The 16290-nt window shown below is 38.1% G+C and overlaps 1 protein-coding gene across 1 annotated transcript in view; it reads right to left on the bottom strand.

The window, feature by feature from the left end:
• The window catches only part of TDRD7 (tudor domain containing 7), a gene marked incomplete at both ends in the record, with an annotated part of 43070 nt that overhangs the window by 8033 nt on the left and 18747 nt on the right, over window positions 1-16290 (bottom strand). Inside the window, 6 exons of the mRNA XM_084238154.1 lie at window positions 2228-2362; window positions 5626-5712; window positions 7718-7852; window positions 9111-9313; window positions 11271-11382; window positions 15433-15619. Coding sequence (XP_084094280.1) covers window positions 2228-2362; window positions 5626-5712; window positions 7718-7852; window positions 9111-9313; window positions 11271-11382; window positions 15433-15619 — 859 coding nt within the window. The remainder of the gene's footprint in view (window positions 1-2227; window positions 2363-5625; window positions 5713-7717; window positions 7853-9110; window positions 9314-11270; window positions 11383-15432; window positions 15620-16290) is intronic.

The following is a 16290-nucleotide window of genomic DNA, read 5'->3' as shown; positions in this document are numbered from 1 at the left end:
TTCTCGTAAAAGAGTGCTTTAGGTAGTCAAATTTTCTAGTTTGTCAAGAGAAATATCAATAGAAGTAGGAATTTCCAGGTGAAAGTAATTGCAACTGACTCACATTTTTAAAACATACTGAGACCCAAGAGGCAAAACTCTAATTTTTATGGGTCTGCTTTGGCTGACAGACCATTGGTTTACTCCTCTGACTTAGACTAGGAGATGTTGGGCCAGAGGCTTGACTTAGCTGGCTTTTAAGATTTCCCCCAACATAGCATTTATCAAATAATGAGTATAGAGGACATTAACAGAAACAAATTATTTTTAACAAGGTAGCACAAAGAAGGTACTATTGTATGACCTGCAGTCAGAGCGTGGGGAGGATCCCTTGTTCCTCTCCAACTCAGGGAAATTTTTCTAGGTAAGGTTGGCCCTGGAGATATGTTCTAACAAGAGACAACTGGGGTTCTTATTAACAACTGGGGTTATTAAGTGCAAACAGCACTTAAAGGTGTAACAATTTTCAATATTATGACTGAGAATTATAAGACAAAAAATGATTTTGAAAGCTGGCTTGAAAATGAGTTCAACAGGCCTCCCTGGTAGTGCTGGGGTTGGAGGCTCAGCACTATCAAGCAATCAGCCATTGCAGTATGAATTCGATTCCTGCAGGCCAGGGAGCTAACCCACATGGCACAGCTCACCTCTCCTGTCTTGCCTGTTGCTCCCCTCAAGAGTGTATTTCATTAGATTGACCTGTTCTGCTCCCCACTCTGTCTCTGGTGAATCCTCTCACTTCCCACACCTCTGGCCTATACCCCAGTTCTTGTATGCATAAATAAATAAAATAATTCTTTAAAAAAAAAAAAGAAAATGAGTTCAACAGCTTCCCTGTAATAGTCATTTTAGAAAAGGCAGTGATGGGCCTCCCTGGTGGCACAAAGGGTTAAGCACCGCGCTATGAAGCAATTTGAAGCCTCTGCAGCATGAGTTTGATCCCAGGCGCACCAGGGAGCAACCCACATGGGGAAGCAGACCTCTCCTGTCTTGCCTGCTGCTCCCCTCAGCAGTGTATTTCAGTCAGTCTGCCTGTTCTGTTCCCCACTCTGTCTCTGGTGAATCCTCTCAGCCCTCACACCTCTGTCCTGTACCCCAGCTCTTGTGTGCATAAATAAATAAATCTTTAAAAAAAAAAGAAAAGGCAGTGGTGACTGGAGATAAATGATAAGGATAAATTATAAAAGCCACATTAATTAGGTCAATTGCTTTTTATTCACTGAGTTTTGATGGCATAGGAACTTTTTTTAAATGCATTAAATTTGAAAAAAGCAATTAATTGATGGTGCCTTGGTGCTGGGTGTGGTCTGGTAACACACATTTGAGGAGGTGTGAGCTTATGGCTCTGAGTCACACACAGCATTGGAAACCAATGTTACCTCAATAAAAAAATAAACTAATTTTAAAAAAGCAATTGATTTCTGTACAAAATCCACTACTCCTAAAGTTATGGAAATGGCTCTCAAAAATTTCAATTAACTCAAAATTACTAAAAATTCTTATATGAATTTTTACCAATAGAAGCAGCATAGGCTGAAGTTAATGTTTTTATTAATAACTATGGAGAAAACAAAAAAATGATTAAGTACGAATAGATTTTCTTGAGAGAATACCTATGTAATTAAACTAAGAATCCTGAAAGAAAATATTTACACACAGTGTTTTGAAAATGGCATCTAATGATTAAAGTAGAACCTCTAACTGGACAATATAATTTAGTGACTCCATGCCTGTAAAATAGATGTTTAAATAAATAGACATTTATTAACAATATTTAGTGCATTTGTATGTTGGTCTTCCTGTCTAAGGTGGCCAAATTTTACTTCTGAAAACTAGTGAACACCACATTTGAACCAATCATTATCTTTTTATTGTTTTAAATTTTTGCATAGAAGAACTGGGGTATAGGCCAATGGTGCAGAAGGTGAGATTATTCACCCGAGGCAGAGTGGGGAGCAGAACAGGAGGACTGACTGAAATACACTGCTGAGGGGAGCAGCGAGAGAGAGAGAGAGGAGAGGTCTGCTGCACCCTGTGGGTTTCATAACCTGGTGTGGTGATAGTGCTGAGACTTAACCCCTAGGCCACCAGGGAGGCCCCTCAATCATTAACAAGATGAAAACTGAACGGGCATCTCACAACATGACTACAAATAAATCCAAATCTCCAGGCTTGTAACATATAGTACCTGAGGTGGTATCACAATCATTTCTTGTAGAAATCGAGGGGGAATTTCCCTGAGCTCAGACACTTTTACAGATGACACAGCACCAGAGTCCAGGAATTGAACATCAAGAGTCCGGCTGCTGTGAATGTTTGTGATCTGCAATGAGACAGATGTTGTTGGCAAATTTATTAGTATATTGAAATGACCAAAACACTTCGGAGAAATTACATTTGGTCTAACTCTCAATGGCATATAAAAAAGTAATAAAGACTATCACTATTAATTACATTTTCTCTCATTTTAAAAAGTAGTATTTACAAAATAGAGATTCTTTTAGAGAAGAATTTATTTCAACACTGAGTTGTCAATTTGTTTAATTAGCAATAATCACTAAACTAATAATAACCAGTAAAATTCATAGATATAGCAAAGTTTACCATGTTTTCAATTATAGGACACTATTGATTAGAAGATAATTTGATACATTATTACATATTGCTGTTTATAAGATGCAGTATATTTTTAAAAATAATCAACTGTGAGGAAAAAACCAATTGTGTTAGCATAAGGAAATGCAAAATTCAATGACAGAATTTTTCTTGTAGCAAGTAAATACTATCTATTTTTAAATAATAAGATATATTGGTGTTTTATGGCTTTCTCAGAAAACCCAATGATAATTTACATCATTTAACCCAACTGAAAAATCAAAACTCAATAGAGCTCTAGAGAGGTAAAATAAGTTTAAATAACTCAAAAATGGGAAAACTACACATTGAATTAAATCAATAATTACCTATCCATGATAAAATGATTACCTTCTGTAAAGGCAACATCACAGTATAAGATTCTAGATGTCCATTTAGTTGCCCTTATTTCCTTAATAAACCACTGTGATATCTGTCATCATTAAACATTAGCCAAATATGGGCCCATCTGGAGGAGAAATGCTGAGAATTTGTGCTTTTCTTTAGAATTTACTTTTTTCTTCTAATTTTAGTAAAATGTCTTCACTCCATCAAAAAAATTCAGATACTTAAGTGGATATAAATATCACCTGTAATCTGCCACAGATGATTATTATCCTTCAACGTCTTTCAGCCAACATTTGTAAAAAAATTAATTTAATTTATAAAAATTGTAACATTTATATATACTCCATCATAATTGCTTTCACTTAATATCACCTAAAAACATTTCATGTCATTGGTCTCCTACAATATTATTTTTTACTAAGTCTATCAAAGATATAATTTATTTTGTCACTTTGGCTACATAATTTAAATTACATAAATTTTTATTACTTCAAGAAATAATACTTATGGGGATATTTACATTTCATATCTTACAAATTTGAATTTCATGAATTTCACAAATTTCATAAATTTCACAAATATGGTTTTTTTAGAGACCATAAAAAGATGGATGGGAGTAAACCGGGCTGGCAGCAATCTAGTTTGAATATTTGGATTTTTTTTTTTTCTTTAAAGAGCAGGTTTATTAGGAGAGGGACAGAAAAGCAAAGTATACTTGCATAGAAACGGGCAGAAAGAGCTGCCCCAAAAGGGACAGGTTTGCTAAAAGAGGCCTGCATAATTATAGGAGGGCAGCCTTGAGAGCAGCCTCTGCTGAGGGAGGTCAGTGAAGAGAAGTCCCGGCATAGTGCGGGTCACTGGCAGGCAGGAAACTGCTGCCCTGAGGAGGGAGAGAGTTGGTGAAAGGAAGCACCTGCATAGTCACAGGTGGGCAGAAAGTCTGCTGCTGAATATTTGGATATTTTAAACAGTGGGGATAGGATAGGCAATAGTGCATGTGTATTTCTTACATGTGGGATCTACAAGCATATTGATTCTGTTGGAGTATAAAGTGAGAGGCAAGCAAGGCAAAAGATGGGAGACAGGTAAAGGCAATGTTTCAGAGAGTCAGAATAAGGAGACAAAGAGAACTCTTATGAGGGTGGGGGGAAAAATAGATAACTTTTATGAAACAGCTCTATGATGATCTTATGACAATTACAGATACTTGCTTCCCAATATGCATAACAGATACACACACCAACACATACTAGCACACACAATTTGTATATAATTCCAGGGGGGTTCAGGAAGCCTCTTGAAACATAGATGGGTCTCTGTACCTAGGTTAAGGACCTGTTTAAGAAACAGGGAACCTCCCCCCAGATTCATAATTTTAACAATAGGACAAATGAAATATCAAAAGGGAAGAGAAAAAAAGAAACAGTAGACACAAAAATCAAAAACCTGCAAGATAAAATAAATAAACCTCTCAAATTCATAACTGAGCTTGCAAGAAGATAGGACAATTACTAGGAAATACAGGAGTATGTGAGCTCTGAAGCTTAAGCCATCTTGTACAGAGACACAGCAGGAGATCTAGGCAGGAGGGAGGGTCTGAAAGTCCCCTGGGAAGCCAGAACTCTCAAAGGATTTCTGGAAAGGTGGCTTTGCAGAATAGACAATATATTGTAAAACTGAGGACATTCTCTATATTAGAAATTCAATTCTTTCATATGTACCCCAGGAGATGCTCACAGGAAGGCTTATGGTACTGCTGTTTATACAAAAAAAAAAAAAGAAAGAAAGAAACAATGTAAATATCCACCATAGGAGAACAGTGATAAAATTGGCATAGTTCATACTGATATACCATACAGCACTGAAAACAAGTGAGTTGCACCTATCAACACAGATTAATTTTATAAATATAATGAATGGGGCCTCCCCTGGTGGCACAGCAGTTGAGCACTGGGCTGCAAAACTGCCCGCAGCCTCTGCAGTGCCGGTTCAATCCCCAGCCACAGGCGAGGGTTCCACATGGCATGCAGACCTCTCCTGCCACGCCCGCTGGTCCCCTCAGCAGTGTATTTCGTCAGTCTGTCTGTTATATTCCCTGCTCTGGCTCTGGTGAATTCTCTCACCCTCCTGTGCTTCTGACTGTACCCAGTGCTTGTATAAATAAATAAATCTTTAAAAATAAATAAATAAATAAATAAATAAAATAAATGAAAAGGTATGTTTTACAAGAGTCAATATTTTACCATTTACATAAAATTTTAAAACATTTACTTATGCTTTGCTCACTACATCTTGATAAAATGTTAAATATATTTATTTCTATATTTACATTATTGCGATATTAAGATAAATAGAAGTGTGTTAGGTAAAAATATAAAGAAATGAAGAGGAATGAGGAACACTCAGGAACACCCAGTTCAGTTAGCAGCCCCCGAGAGGTGGGAGGAACAGAACAGGGGACAGACATGGAGAACCAACCACACCATCATGGTTTGTTTCTCAAACTGGTGATGAGTATAGGGGCGCTTGTTCCATTTCAAAAAAAACCTGTTTGTATGAACTATCATGGCAAGTTAAAAAAAAAAGTCAAGCAACTCCTTTTACCTCTACTCGTAACCATTTTCCTTTGCACTGGAAGAGGCAGATTTTCCCACAGAAGGGCACTGAAATGAAGTACTCGGAGGTCATGTGCTGTAACAAAGAAACACAAGATTCTTTTTACTCATAGCAAAGAGCACACTGCTCTATCATCAGAAAAAAAAAAAAAAACATCATAATACAGGCCCACTGTTTTACCCACATGTAAACAGACCTTCCATGAGGAGGGCACTGCAGCATGTGCAGCACCTGTGTGTGTGTGTTGTGTGTGTGTGTGCATGCGCACATGTGTACTGCATGTGGGAGTAGAGAACTTCTGCCTTGTTTCTCATGCAGCTACTGGCACATGGCTCATAAACTGACACTGCTGAAATGTCTAATGAGGTTAGTGTGGAGGTCAGTATGCTTCAATGATTCGTCTACGTTCTGGAGCCATCAGTCCAACACAAGGAGGATAATGAATCTGACGAAAAGGAGAGCAGCCTGGATGAAAGTGAAGTGGTTGAGCTAACTGTCCATAAAGCTTCTTTACGGACATTTAGATTCAAAGATACGATTTTTAATTCTAAAACAAAAGAAATGTGAAGACAAATATGGGTATTGGTGCCAGTGAAAGCTATGGGTTTCTTCATTCTCCTATAGCTTGAAGCTAGGAACCTATCATAGTCACTTTCAGATGAATGTTTGTGCTTTCTCCAAAGGCAATGCATCCGCTCAGGTTGCCAGAGCAGCAGGGACTATCAAGAGTGCTTTCACCACCGTATGTTATAAACACATGCATACAAAGGCGCCACCACAGTCAGCATCTCTGGGTGTCCCAGGTTTCTCCAAGATAGATTAGCAAGTCAAACTTAAATAATGACCTTGAAATACATCTAAGATGTCATTAACACAGAAAGAAGTAGAGCTATAGATCAATCGCCTCAAGTCTAGGCTGTAGTCTGAATACAGATTTAATCCAATCCAGCAAATATTTTGGAATACTTATTTTATGTAAGACATTAGTGTAGGTGCTGTAAGGGATGGAAAATTATAAGGCAAGGTTCCTGCCCTTAATGAAAGTAAAGCACACAAACATCCAAAGGGTTAAAATATAAAGCTGTATACAAGGGTCACAAGGTGCTTAGTGAGAGGGGGTCACAGTTGGAGTGGCACAAAGGTTTAACCACAGCATATTCTGGATTACAACTATAATGTCCTAATAATGGATTTAAGGAAATCACCTTAGGATTGTAAAACAAAACCCCTACATGTCCCGATTCAGAAAAGAATACTCAAATTAAAAGACACGGAGCTTATTAATATACTTAAACTACAGAACCATATTTCCTGAGGTGGTTGGTTCTCAGAAACTTATGGGAGCTTAGTTTGGATTGATGCCTCAGAAAATAAGTACAGAATTAAGAATTTGATTTTACTCCTGAATTTCATGGTTTCATCTTTGTCCAAGACAGAGGAGCCTAACTGACTCCAGCAAACAAGAGTCACGGGCAGCTGCACTATAGAATCATGACTGGCACACTAAACAGAAAATCTACCAGTTGTTGAGCACACAGTATGTGTTAGGCACTGTGTTTAGTCTTGACAAGCCTATGGATATGCACATTATTATCCTCATTTTACAATGCAGAAACAAATAGGTGTTTGATTTTCACATGGTCAAACCTTTCAAAATTGTATTATTTTACTGAGGAAATGTTGGTATATACCACTATACATGATTCAGAAGTCCAAGTTCAAACTTCTTTAGATGTGTGTTACCACATCACACTCACTACCGAGACACCACAGTCCTCCACCTAGTCTACCACCTCCCCTTTCCATTTGGCTCTCTACCTCCCCCTGCCCCTCTTGTAGCCTCAATTTTACAGTCAGATTTCAAGGGTTTGTTTCTGGTTTGGTTTTGTCTGACGCTTTGCTTTGTTTCTCTATATTCCATATATTAGTGAAACCATCTGGATTTTCCAAGTTCTGAAGTGTTCGGCTCTTACCTCTATTCTAGAGATTCTACCTCAAACTATTCAAAGGTTATTCACAGTTGTACAGTTTAGTGACCTTTTCAGGACTGATGTTATAGGTGGATAATGCTTTGCCATACCTTACAATGTAAGTAGTCCTCTATCTTATGCAGAAGGTCATTGAGCTTGTTCAGACCCTTACCAGGCACCTGGCAGTAGAGTGTGCCATCAGAACAAATATTAGTCACTCTGACATTTGTGTACATGGCATCAACCTGGAACAAACAAAAGATACATTAAGAATGTGAGAACAGATTGTAGTACTTACCTACATAAGTGGTAACTATCTAAATATCTCATGAAAACTCTCCAACCTTCTGAGCAAGTTGGAGGATATATAGAATAAAATGAAATCATTATTTAAAGGTGAAAAACTTATCTGAATCCCTCTCTTTCTAAAAGGAATGTCTGATATCCTTTCTGTCAGGCACGGATAGACATTTTTTATACAATAACTTATTACCACATTCCACTTTTTGGAAGGATAAAGATTTCTTTAACTTTGGTTTATTTTGTCCACATTAATTTAGAAAATTTAAAACATTTTTTTCAATATTAACAGAAATGAAAATAAAAAGCTCTTACAAAATCAACCCCATTATCAGCTAACTTTCTAATCCATGCCTACAGACCACATTAACTTCAATAATTTTCAAAAATTGTAATCGTAGTAAAGATTTAATTTAGTAATTTTAAGTAAAAGAGTTATAAAGACAATTAATTGTTGTTCTATGATTAAAATAAACATTTCCCCAATGTTACTGTAAAGTTTCCAAAATGATCGCTTTTAGCATTTAATCTTGTTCTTTAGAATGGCTGTTCTGTAAGTTATTTAAAGGTTTCCTTCTTCACAGGCATTTATGTTCTTAACATTTTAAAAATGCTAGTAATAATTGATTGAAAACCTTTATGGCTCTAGGGGCCTCCCTGGTGGTGCAAGGGGTTAAGTACCGCACTATGAAGCAATCCGCAGCCTCTGCAGCATGAGTTCAATCCCCGGCCGGCCAGGGAACAACCTACATGGCAAAGTAGACCTCTCCTGCCTTGCCCGCTGCTCCCCTCAGCAGTGTATTTCAGTCAGTCTGCCTGTTCTGTTCCCCACTCTGTCTCTGGTTATCCTCTCACCCCCTCGCATCTCTGGCCTGTGCCCCAGCTCTTGTATGCATAAATAAATAAATCTTATAAAACCACAACTTTATGGATCTAATTTACCCTTATTTTATTTTATTCCCTCCTTTTACCTTTGCAAATGACATAAATTCATTGTAGGGACTGAAAAATAAAGAAAAAATCCAATTCTTAATAATTACCATTTATACTTTGGTACTTCCTGCCATTAGCTCCCCCTACCTTTTCCTCTCAATACATATGTAATCTGCCTTTATTATTTGCTCAGAATTTATAACGTTTTCTTCTGGTAACTTTCTTTCCTATGAAAGGTGTAATAGATGAGAACAGTGGTCACAGTGGTACCTGAAGGTGAACCTTTAGTGACTTGTCACATATGGCCTTTAAGCAGGTGGCATTGATATTTATATCATCTTCTCCTGAGGTATCATACAGAACAACAAGTGGAATATCAGCTTTTTCGAGTATTTCCACTGCAAAGATCTTCCCACAAGTTAAAGACTCAACCACCTTCACTAAATCAGGATCATCACTTAGAACTTCCAACCCTGAAAAAATAGTGAATGTTTCAATTTCTACTTCATTAGTAAAATCATTTTAAGATGGATATATTGATTATGTGCATTTTAGCCACTTATTACAATTGTGTATCTTCTACAAAACTCTTAAATTTTACAGGGAAGCTTTATTTTACAATTCTTTTTAATATTACCCACTTTTGATTTTAAAATATAAATTATAATGAGAATACCCTTTACAATGATTACCTAAAGCAGATGATCTTTTTCCCCACTCTCTTTCTTTATGTGGTGAGAGAAAAGACTGAGGTCTCAGACAAGCTGGAGGTCAGAGATATGACAGAGGTCAGAGACAGAGAGGTCAGTCATGATGAAGGTCAAAGACAAGATAGAGGTCAAAGTCACAATGGAGGTAAAAGAAAAGATGGAGCTCTGAGACAGGATGCTGCGCAACAATATCATGGAAGTCAAAGACATGATGATGGTCAAATACAAGATGGAATGAGGAGACAAGAAGGAGCTCAGAGACAAGCTTGAGGTAAAAGACTAGCTGGAGGTCAGAACAAGATGGTGCTCAGACTAAAGGAGACAATTTTAAGATAACAAGAAAAGCTGATGATCAATCAGAATTTCTACCTTAGGAGAAATAGTGTTCACTTTTTGTTCATATACAAACACATTTAAAACAGAAGGACTAATATCAATTTCTGCCAGTACTGTATGTTGGTAATGTTCTTCCTAAAAATATACCCTTGACTTTTTCATTTTCTAACTAACTATACACATTTTTTCTTTTAAAATGAACATATATTTACTGAAAATTTAGATAATAGAACTTTCTGATTTATCAAAGGCAGATTAAATAGTGTTTAACATAACATGGGTATTAGAGGAATTTTAATGAAGTCTAATTGTTCTTTAAATTCTTTGAACATTCTAATTCTATGTGTCATAAATATGACAGCTTTAAGTTAATCTATTAAACTAATTAAACCAGCTCATCATTCATCCCAGTAGTACTACTTCTCCATCTAGCCCCCTGAAATCCATAGCTAAAGCTCACAGACTCCCTCTGAGCTATTTTTCTCTTGTCCTTGTTCTTGTTCTGTTCTACAGACAAATAACTTTACAACTTTTAGCAAACCTTTCATTTCAGCATCCTAAATCTTGTCTTAATGCTCTGGAAATGTCCTTTTCAAAACTAACTTCTACATGTTTGTAACAGACTTTTAAAGTTAATTGAGATTTATTTCACAGGTAGAGGTGAATCCAGCTCTCCTGACTTAAGAACTCACCCTTGCTGGGAAAGGCTACTTTTCATGACAACCATGATATTTCCTGAATTTAGCTCAGGCTTTCAAGTATGATGCATATTTCACTAAGGATGCTTCTCCTTATCATTGACATGACTGCTGGTTCAGCCATACCTTCAGGTTCTCCCTACAATATCGCTCTCATACACATGTACCCTCTATGAGTAGGAAAGGACAGTAGAGAGCATTGACCACAAACCACAAACTGTACACCAACTATAGCTGAACTTGTCCCTGGGTGTACTAAGGCATATTACTTGTAAACTGAACCCACAGGGTCCATTCTCAGTGGCAAAGAAGTTGACAGTCACCTCACAACACATTGAACAGCATGATTCAGACTGATAAATCCCACAATACAGAGCCTCTAGCAGTTGTTTCTAGGTCAAGTCGAACTATTCTTCTTTAAGATGGCGCATAGACATTTTTACAATAGAATAAAAATATTATGCATGTTATATATGGAATATAAAATAAGATTTTATCAAAACTATAGCATTTTTACAATAATCACATCTTATAAGACTACATTAAACACAAATTTATTCATATATTTCAAGAAGTAACATTATAACACCTTCAGATACTTATTCCATTCTAGGATTTAGCTATCCAAAAGTACAAGGCAATAAAGCACCAAAATGAAGAGAGATATTTTTAAAAGTTCCTCTTACCTGCTAGCTTACACTTTGTAGCTTGGAATGAGAGTGAACAGAACTTTGGGTTCAATTTGTATGCTTTGCTCTTTTCAACATTTTCACTAAAACCATAGTCAACGTAGCATACCTAATGATAACAAAAACAATGTTTAGGTTCAAATAAAACTCGTTATCATCCACTTCTTAAAAAAAAATGGCTTGATGCATTTAACTGGCTCTATTTTATTCCATAGTCAGCATGTTAAGTGGCACCACATTGCTGGAAAGTGCCAGGGGAGTGCCTCTGACTTAGCCCACAGAAGAAAGGCTGGCACCGGGACCAGGAAAAGCAGCGCCCCTGATTTGCAGGCCCCACTCCTCTACTGTACCCTTCTGCCATGGGAAGAACCAGGTAAGACAGCTACACTCTGGTGCTTTGTTGCCAGCATCTCAGCAGCACACCTGTCTGGTCTGTCAGCCCTGACTGTCCCTGCCCTTTCATTAATACCAGAGTGCCTGCATCACCCGAATCTTGCTTGAGTCACACACTTCCACTAAGGATTTGCATCCAGAGGCAGCATTATTTGTTTTTAGAGTGGGCATCACTTTGGAGTTATTTATTAGGTTCTAAATCCCCAGAGTGGCATCTGTGAGGCCTGCTTTCAGCTACTGGGCTTCTAGGCACCGAGCTGCTTTCGGTGATGACATCAATGATATTACAGCACGCTAATACAGAATTCTACACTGCAAAAATAAATACTTCTGTTGTTTTTCACCCCAGGAATAAAAAGCCAGGTTAGGCATGCATCCAGCTCAGCAAAAGTCACCAAATCTGCTGGAGTTCTGTTTGCAGAAAGCTGCATAAATCTTCCTCACCATTAGCACAGATCAGTAAGTATATTACTGATATTATTATTTTTGAGTATTAACAAAACCTCTACTTGAAAAGGACTGTATAAATAAATCCTTTTTTTTTTTTCAGAAAAATCTTAAAAGACTAAGCTATACTTTAGAATAGTAACTAAGAATCTGAGGGAAAGTGCTGAAAACCTTCTGTAATTAAAGCAGGTGATGGTTATTACAAAAAAAATTAAAACAACATAAACATAAGCAAAGGCAAGGCTAAGGGATATGCAGCAACACAACGGCAGGTCTTTTACTTTCTACAAGAAAATAAAGTCCACAGGCTAGCTTTTTACTACCTACATTATGGTACTAAACACACAAAACAAAAATTCTCCCCAGAAAAGAAGAGGAAAGACAAGGAAACTGAAAAACCACTAACCCTTTCCCTGACCCCGAGTTTGTTGCTGTTGAGTGTGTGGGGCCTTTCCAATCCCACACTGGAATGATTGCCTCCCAGAGTCTGTCTCTTCACTCAGGGCTCCCTTAGGCCTAAATCTCTTGCAAGACCCCACATCAGGCAGGCAAGGCAGCCAGCCCAGTGAGTGTGCAGGTGCATCTCTCCTACCCCAGATTAACACCTGTTCTTTCTTTTAGGCCTCAGGATTCAGGCAACTTTTGTTCTTTTAATAGCTATCTCCACCTACAACTTGAATTCGACAGGAAGATACGTGAAATCATAAGTCCTGAGAAACTCAGTCTTTCTTACATCAACAGACTGAAGAATAACTGCTCCAAAATCTTCAAAGTGTTTCCGTGATGTGTGGATCTTCTTTCCTTTTTAGAATCACAAGACTGTATATTTATTTGGCAGATGTTGTTTATAAAACACCTGCCCATGTATTGCCTAGTTTGTGTCTAAATGCACCCTTGCCCTGTGCTCTTAGATTTGGGAGGGCCAAATAGTTTCTCCCCTACTGCCTTGTGTGCTGTGCTGTGACCAGCACAAGCAGGCTCACAGTCCTGGCCCAGAGTTACAGTCCATTCCTGGCACTCTGGTGCCATCAAGTGGAAAGGCACCTCACAGCACCACATGAGTAATAATCAGGATGCTGGTCTGGGTCTAGCCAAACACACCAGCCTCTGAAGGTGACTGAGTGCTACTGTTTCTCATTCTCACCAAGGAGTATGACAAGAAGAAAGAAAGGGGGGAACTGGTATTTGCTGTCAGGCATAGTACAGTTCAAGAGGAGATTTTCTAAATAACTGGGATTTAAAAAAAAATAAAAATCTGTATCTGTTTCATTGGGATTGTGGGGAACAAGATTAGGCCAGAACTACTACAACTGTCTTAAGACCTTATTACTGTGCCATATACTGAGCTACATTTTTATCCCTAAAACCAGCCCACAGCTCTCAGCAGCAATGGCACTACTTCTTGCCTCCTCCTTTATGGTACACTTTCTTGTTCCAGCTTCCAGGACCTCACTCTCCTGGTTTTACTTAATTGGCCATTCCCAAGCTATGTTAAATGCTGATGTCTTGTGGTTTTCTTTCTGGAGGGTCTAGTGAAGACAAGAGTATGTTCACACATGTGATGTCCCCAGAACAGATAAATAACAGCTAAGGAGAAACCTTAGGCACCAAAGGCACCAAGATCTGAGACTCCAAATCACTGAATCCATGCCTTCCCTCTGTATGCCCAGCAATGTGGCCAAGGGCACCAAACCACTGACAGGCAAAGTTGGGATTTGTGCCCAGGCTGCTGATCATACTGTGCTTCACTGGTCCACTTGTAAACCTGCTCCTTAGCTTTTTCCACACTTATCCAAGTATTACTTACTGGGAATAAAGTTGCCTATTTAAAGTATAGCTTGATGGGTTTTAATAAATGTACATATCCATATAATCACCACCCCAGTCAAGCTATAGACGAAGTCCATTGTTCTAAAAAGTTCTGGAACCTACTGTTCTGCAATTAAGCCCCCTCCATCTCCTGTCTGAGTTCTATTCCCACAGATGAATTTTATACAGCATTCATATGAAATCTTATAGTGTAATTCTTTTGTTTTTGGTCTTTTTCAATTGCAGAGCCAGAGAGTTTTATCCATGTGACTATTTTTAGTAGTGTGTTCCTTTTATTGTTGACTAGTATTCCACTATCTGGATAAACTATAATTTACACATTCACCTGTTAGTGAACATTTGGGTTGTTTCCAGTTTGGGACTATTCATAATAAACCTGCTAAAATGTGTGTGCAAGTCTTTTTGCAGACTTATGTTTTCATTTTTACATACACACACATATACACACACATTAGAGGTCTGACAGTAAGTGTTCAACTTTAAAAGAAACTGCCAAACTGTTTCCCAATTTTCAAGTTTTTCAAGTCCAGTCACATTGCTTAAAAGTTACATCTCTGTAGATTTGGTTAAGGAATTCCCCAAGTTTCTGTGAATGGCAAAGGTTGGCAGGGTGTTTGGAGTGAACTTATATCTGGAGAGGGCCAAGGCTTCTTCTATTGAACAACCTGGGTAAGAAACAGCTAGCATACCTTTCTGCACTTCTGCTGACACCTTCTGAACTTCTGCGTGGGGTCAGAGGTTTCAGGGTTCAGGGGCTGGTTATTTGCATTCAGTGACACAAAAGGGATTATGGACAGGGGCTGACCATGGCACAAGGAATAGGTTTTATATTATGGAAAAAAGGCTTCAGAAATAGAAGTGCATTTCCCTGCTTGCAAAATTTAGAGAAAACTCTGCCTTTGAAGGTGAGAAAGTTCTAGTCTTGGTCCCTGGATAGAGGGAAATAAAAAGTCATAGAGGAATATGGCCAAGTGTGGAAGTCTTAGAGACTGCTGATGGAAGACACTGGTGAAAGAGCCCTCTGACCTTCCCAAGAAGACCAAGAGGACACACTAGGACAGCTGTTGGAGCAGGGCCGAAGTCCTACCGAGGGTTCTACTCAGCTTGCTGCACAAGAGGCAAGAGGAAGAATGTTATCTTCTCTGATTTGATTGCTTCCTTTACTCCAAAGCACTGATTTGATAAGAAGCTCATAGAGCTCTGATCAGCATTTACTATATAATCTCCAGGAATGGGTATAAAGAGCTTTTCCTGATTATATTACAGGTTATAGATACTATGGAAATGTGGGTTTTTGTTGTTTTTTACTAAAACTCTGAGATAATACATCACTGACTAGAAAGCTAACAGGGATAATCTTTTAAGATACTATCTTTTCAATGTTTGGATAAAACTATATACAGTTGGAAAGGCTACAATATTAGAAGCAACATTCACGTTTGAAAAATAATATGTCTTTACAACATTATCATAAACAAACAGTGCTTGCCTTTATTTTGTTCTCCTCTGTTGAGATAATCTGTGCCCGAAGCCAAGCATCCTCCTCAGCATTTACGGCCAGCAACTGCCCAATGTGCACAGTTTGGATGGGCATGACTTTAGGGTTCTTACTGTAATACTCCTTCATCTCATCTTCCATTAATTCCTGAGCGGCAGAATAGTCTTTGCCCACATACCTTAAAGGAAAAGAACAAAAATGAAGCAACCCAGGAGAACCATAGGAATTCAGTAATGATACTCTGTTTTCTTCTACGGCCATTTTCAGTTCAATACTCAGAGTTTGCTTACCTCAGCAGGGAGGAGGACATGTATTTATTAACCATTTTCATCTTAATAAAGGAAAATGTAATATGGCAGTCCTTGCGTAAAACCAGACTCAGGTACAACATGCCACATACCAGAGGAAATGCTCAATAACAATCCAGAGAACTAGGATGTAACAACTAGTGGTCAGGAAGTCTTTGAAGGAAGATGAGGCTGAGAAAGGTCTCTAAGGAGAGCAATAGTAAGATGTGGCGGAGAATGGAGACATCAGTGAAGACCAGATAAGCAAGGGCTGACTTAAAATCTTAACTAAGGCTGCTGGAGGTCTTTCAGTATTACTTAGAAGAGAATCTAGATGCTAGTTTTGGCCTAAGATGTGTCGAAACAAGGTCCATGCTCTGAAAACCAATAAAATTTTACCAGAGGAAAGCAAATACGCTTAAACACACTAAATACAAGCATGTGACAACACATCTCCCCCAAATTATGGAACACAGCTGAACAAACTACCACAAAATGTTGAGTTCTGGTATTCTTATAAGAGATGACACATTCTAGCTAAATACGTCTTAAACTATATGCT

This window comes from Talpa europaea, assembly GCF_964194135.1.
Source record: "Talpa europaea genome assembly, chromosome: 7".
NCBI lineage: Eukaryota > Metazoa > Chordata > Mammalia > Eulipotyphla > Talpidae > Talpa > Talpa europaea.
The sequence above is the reverse complement of the archived record's forward strand: the minus strand, read 5'-3'. Positions and strand labels throughout refer to the sequence as shown.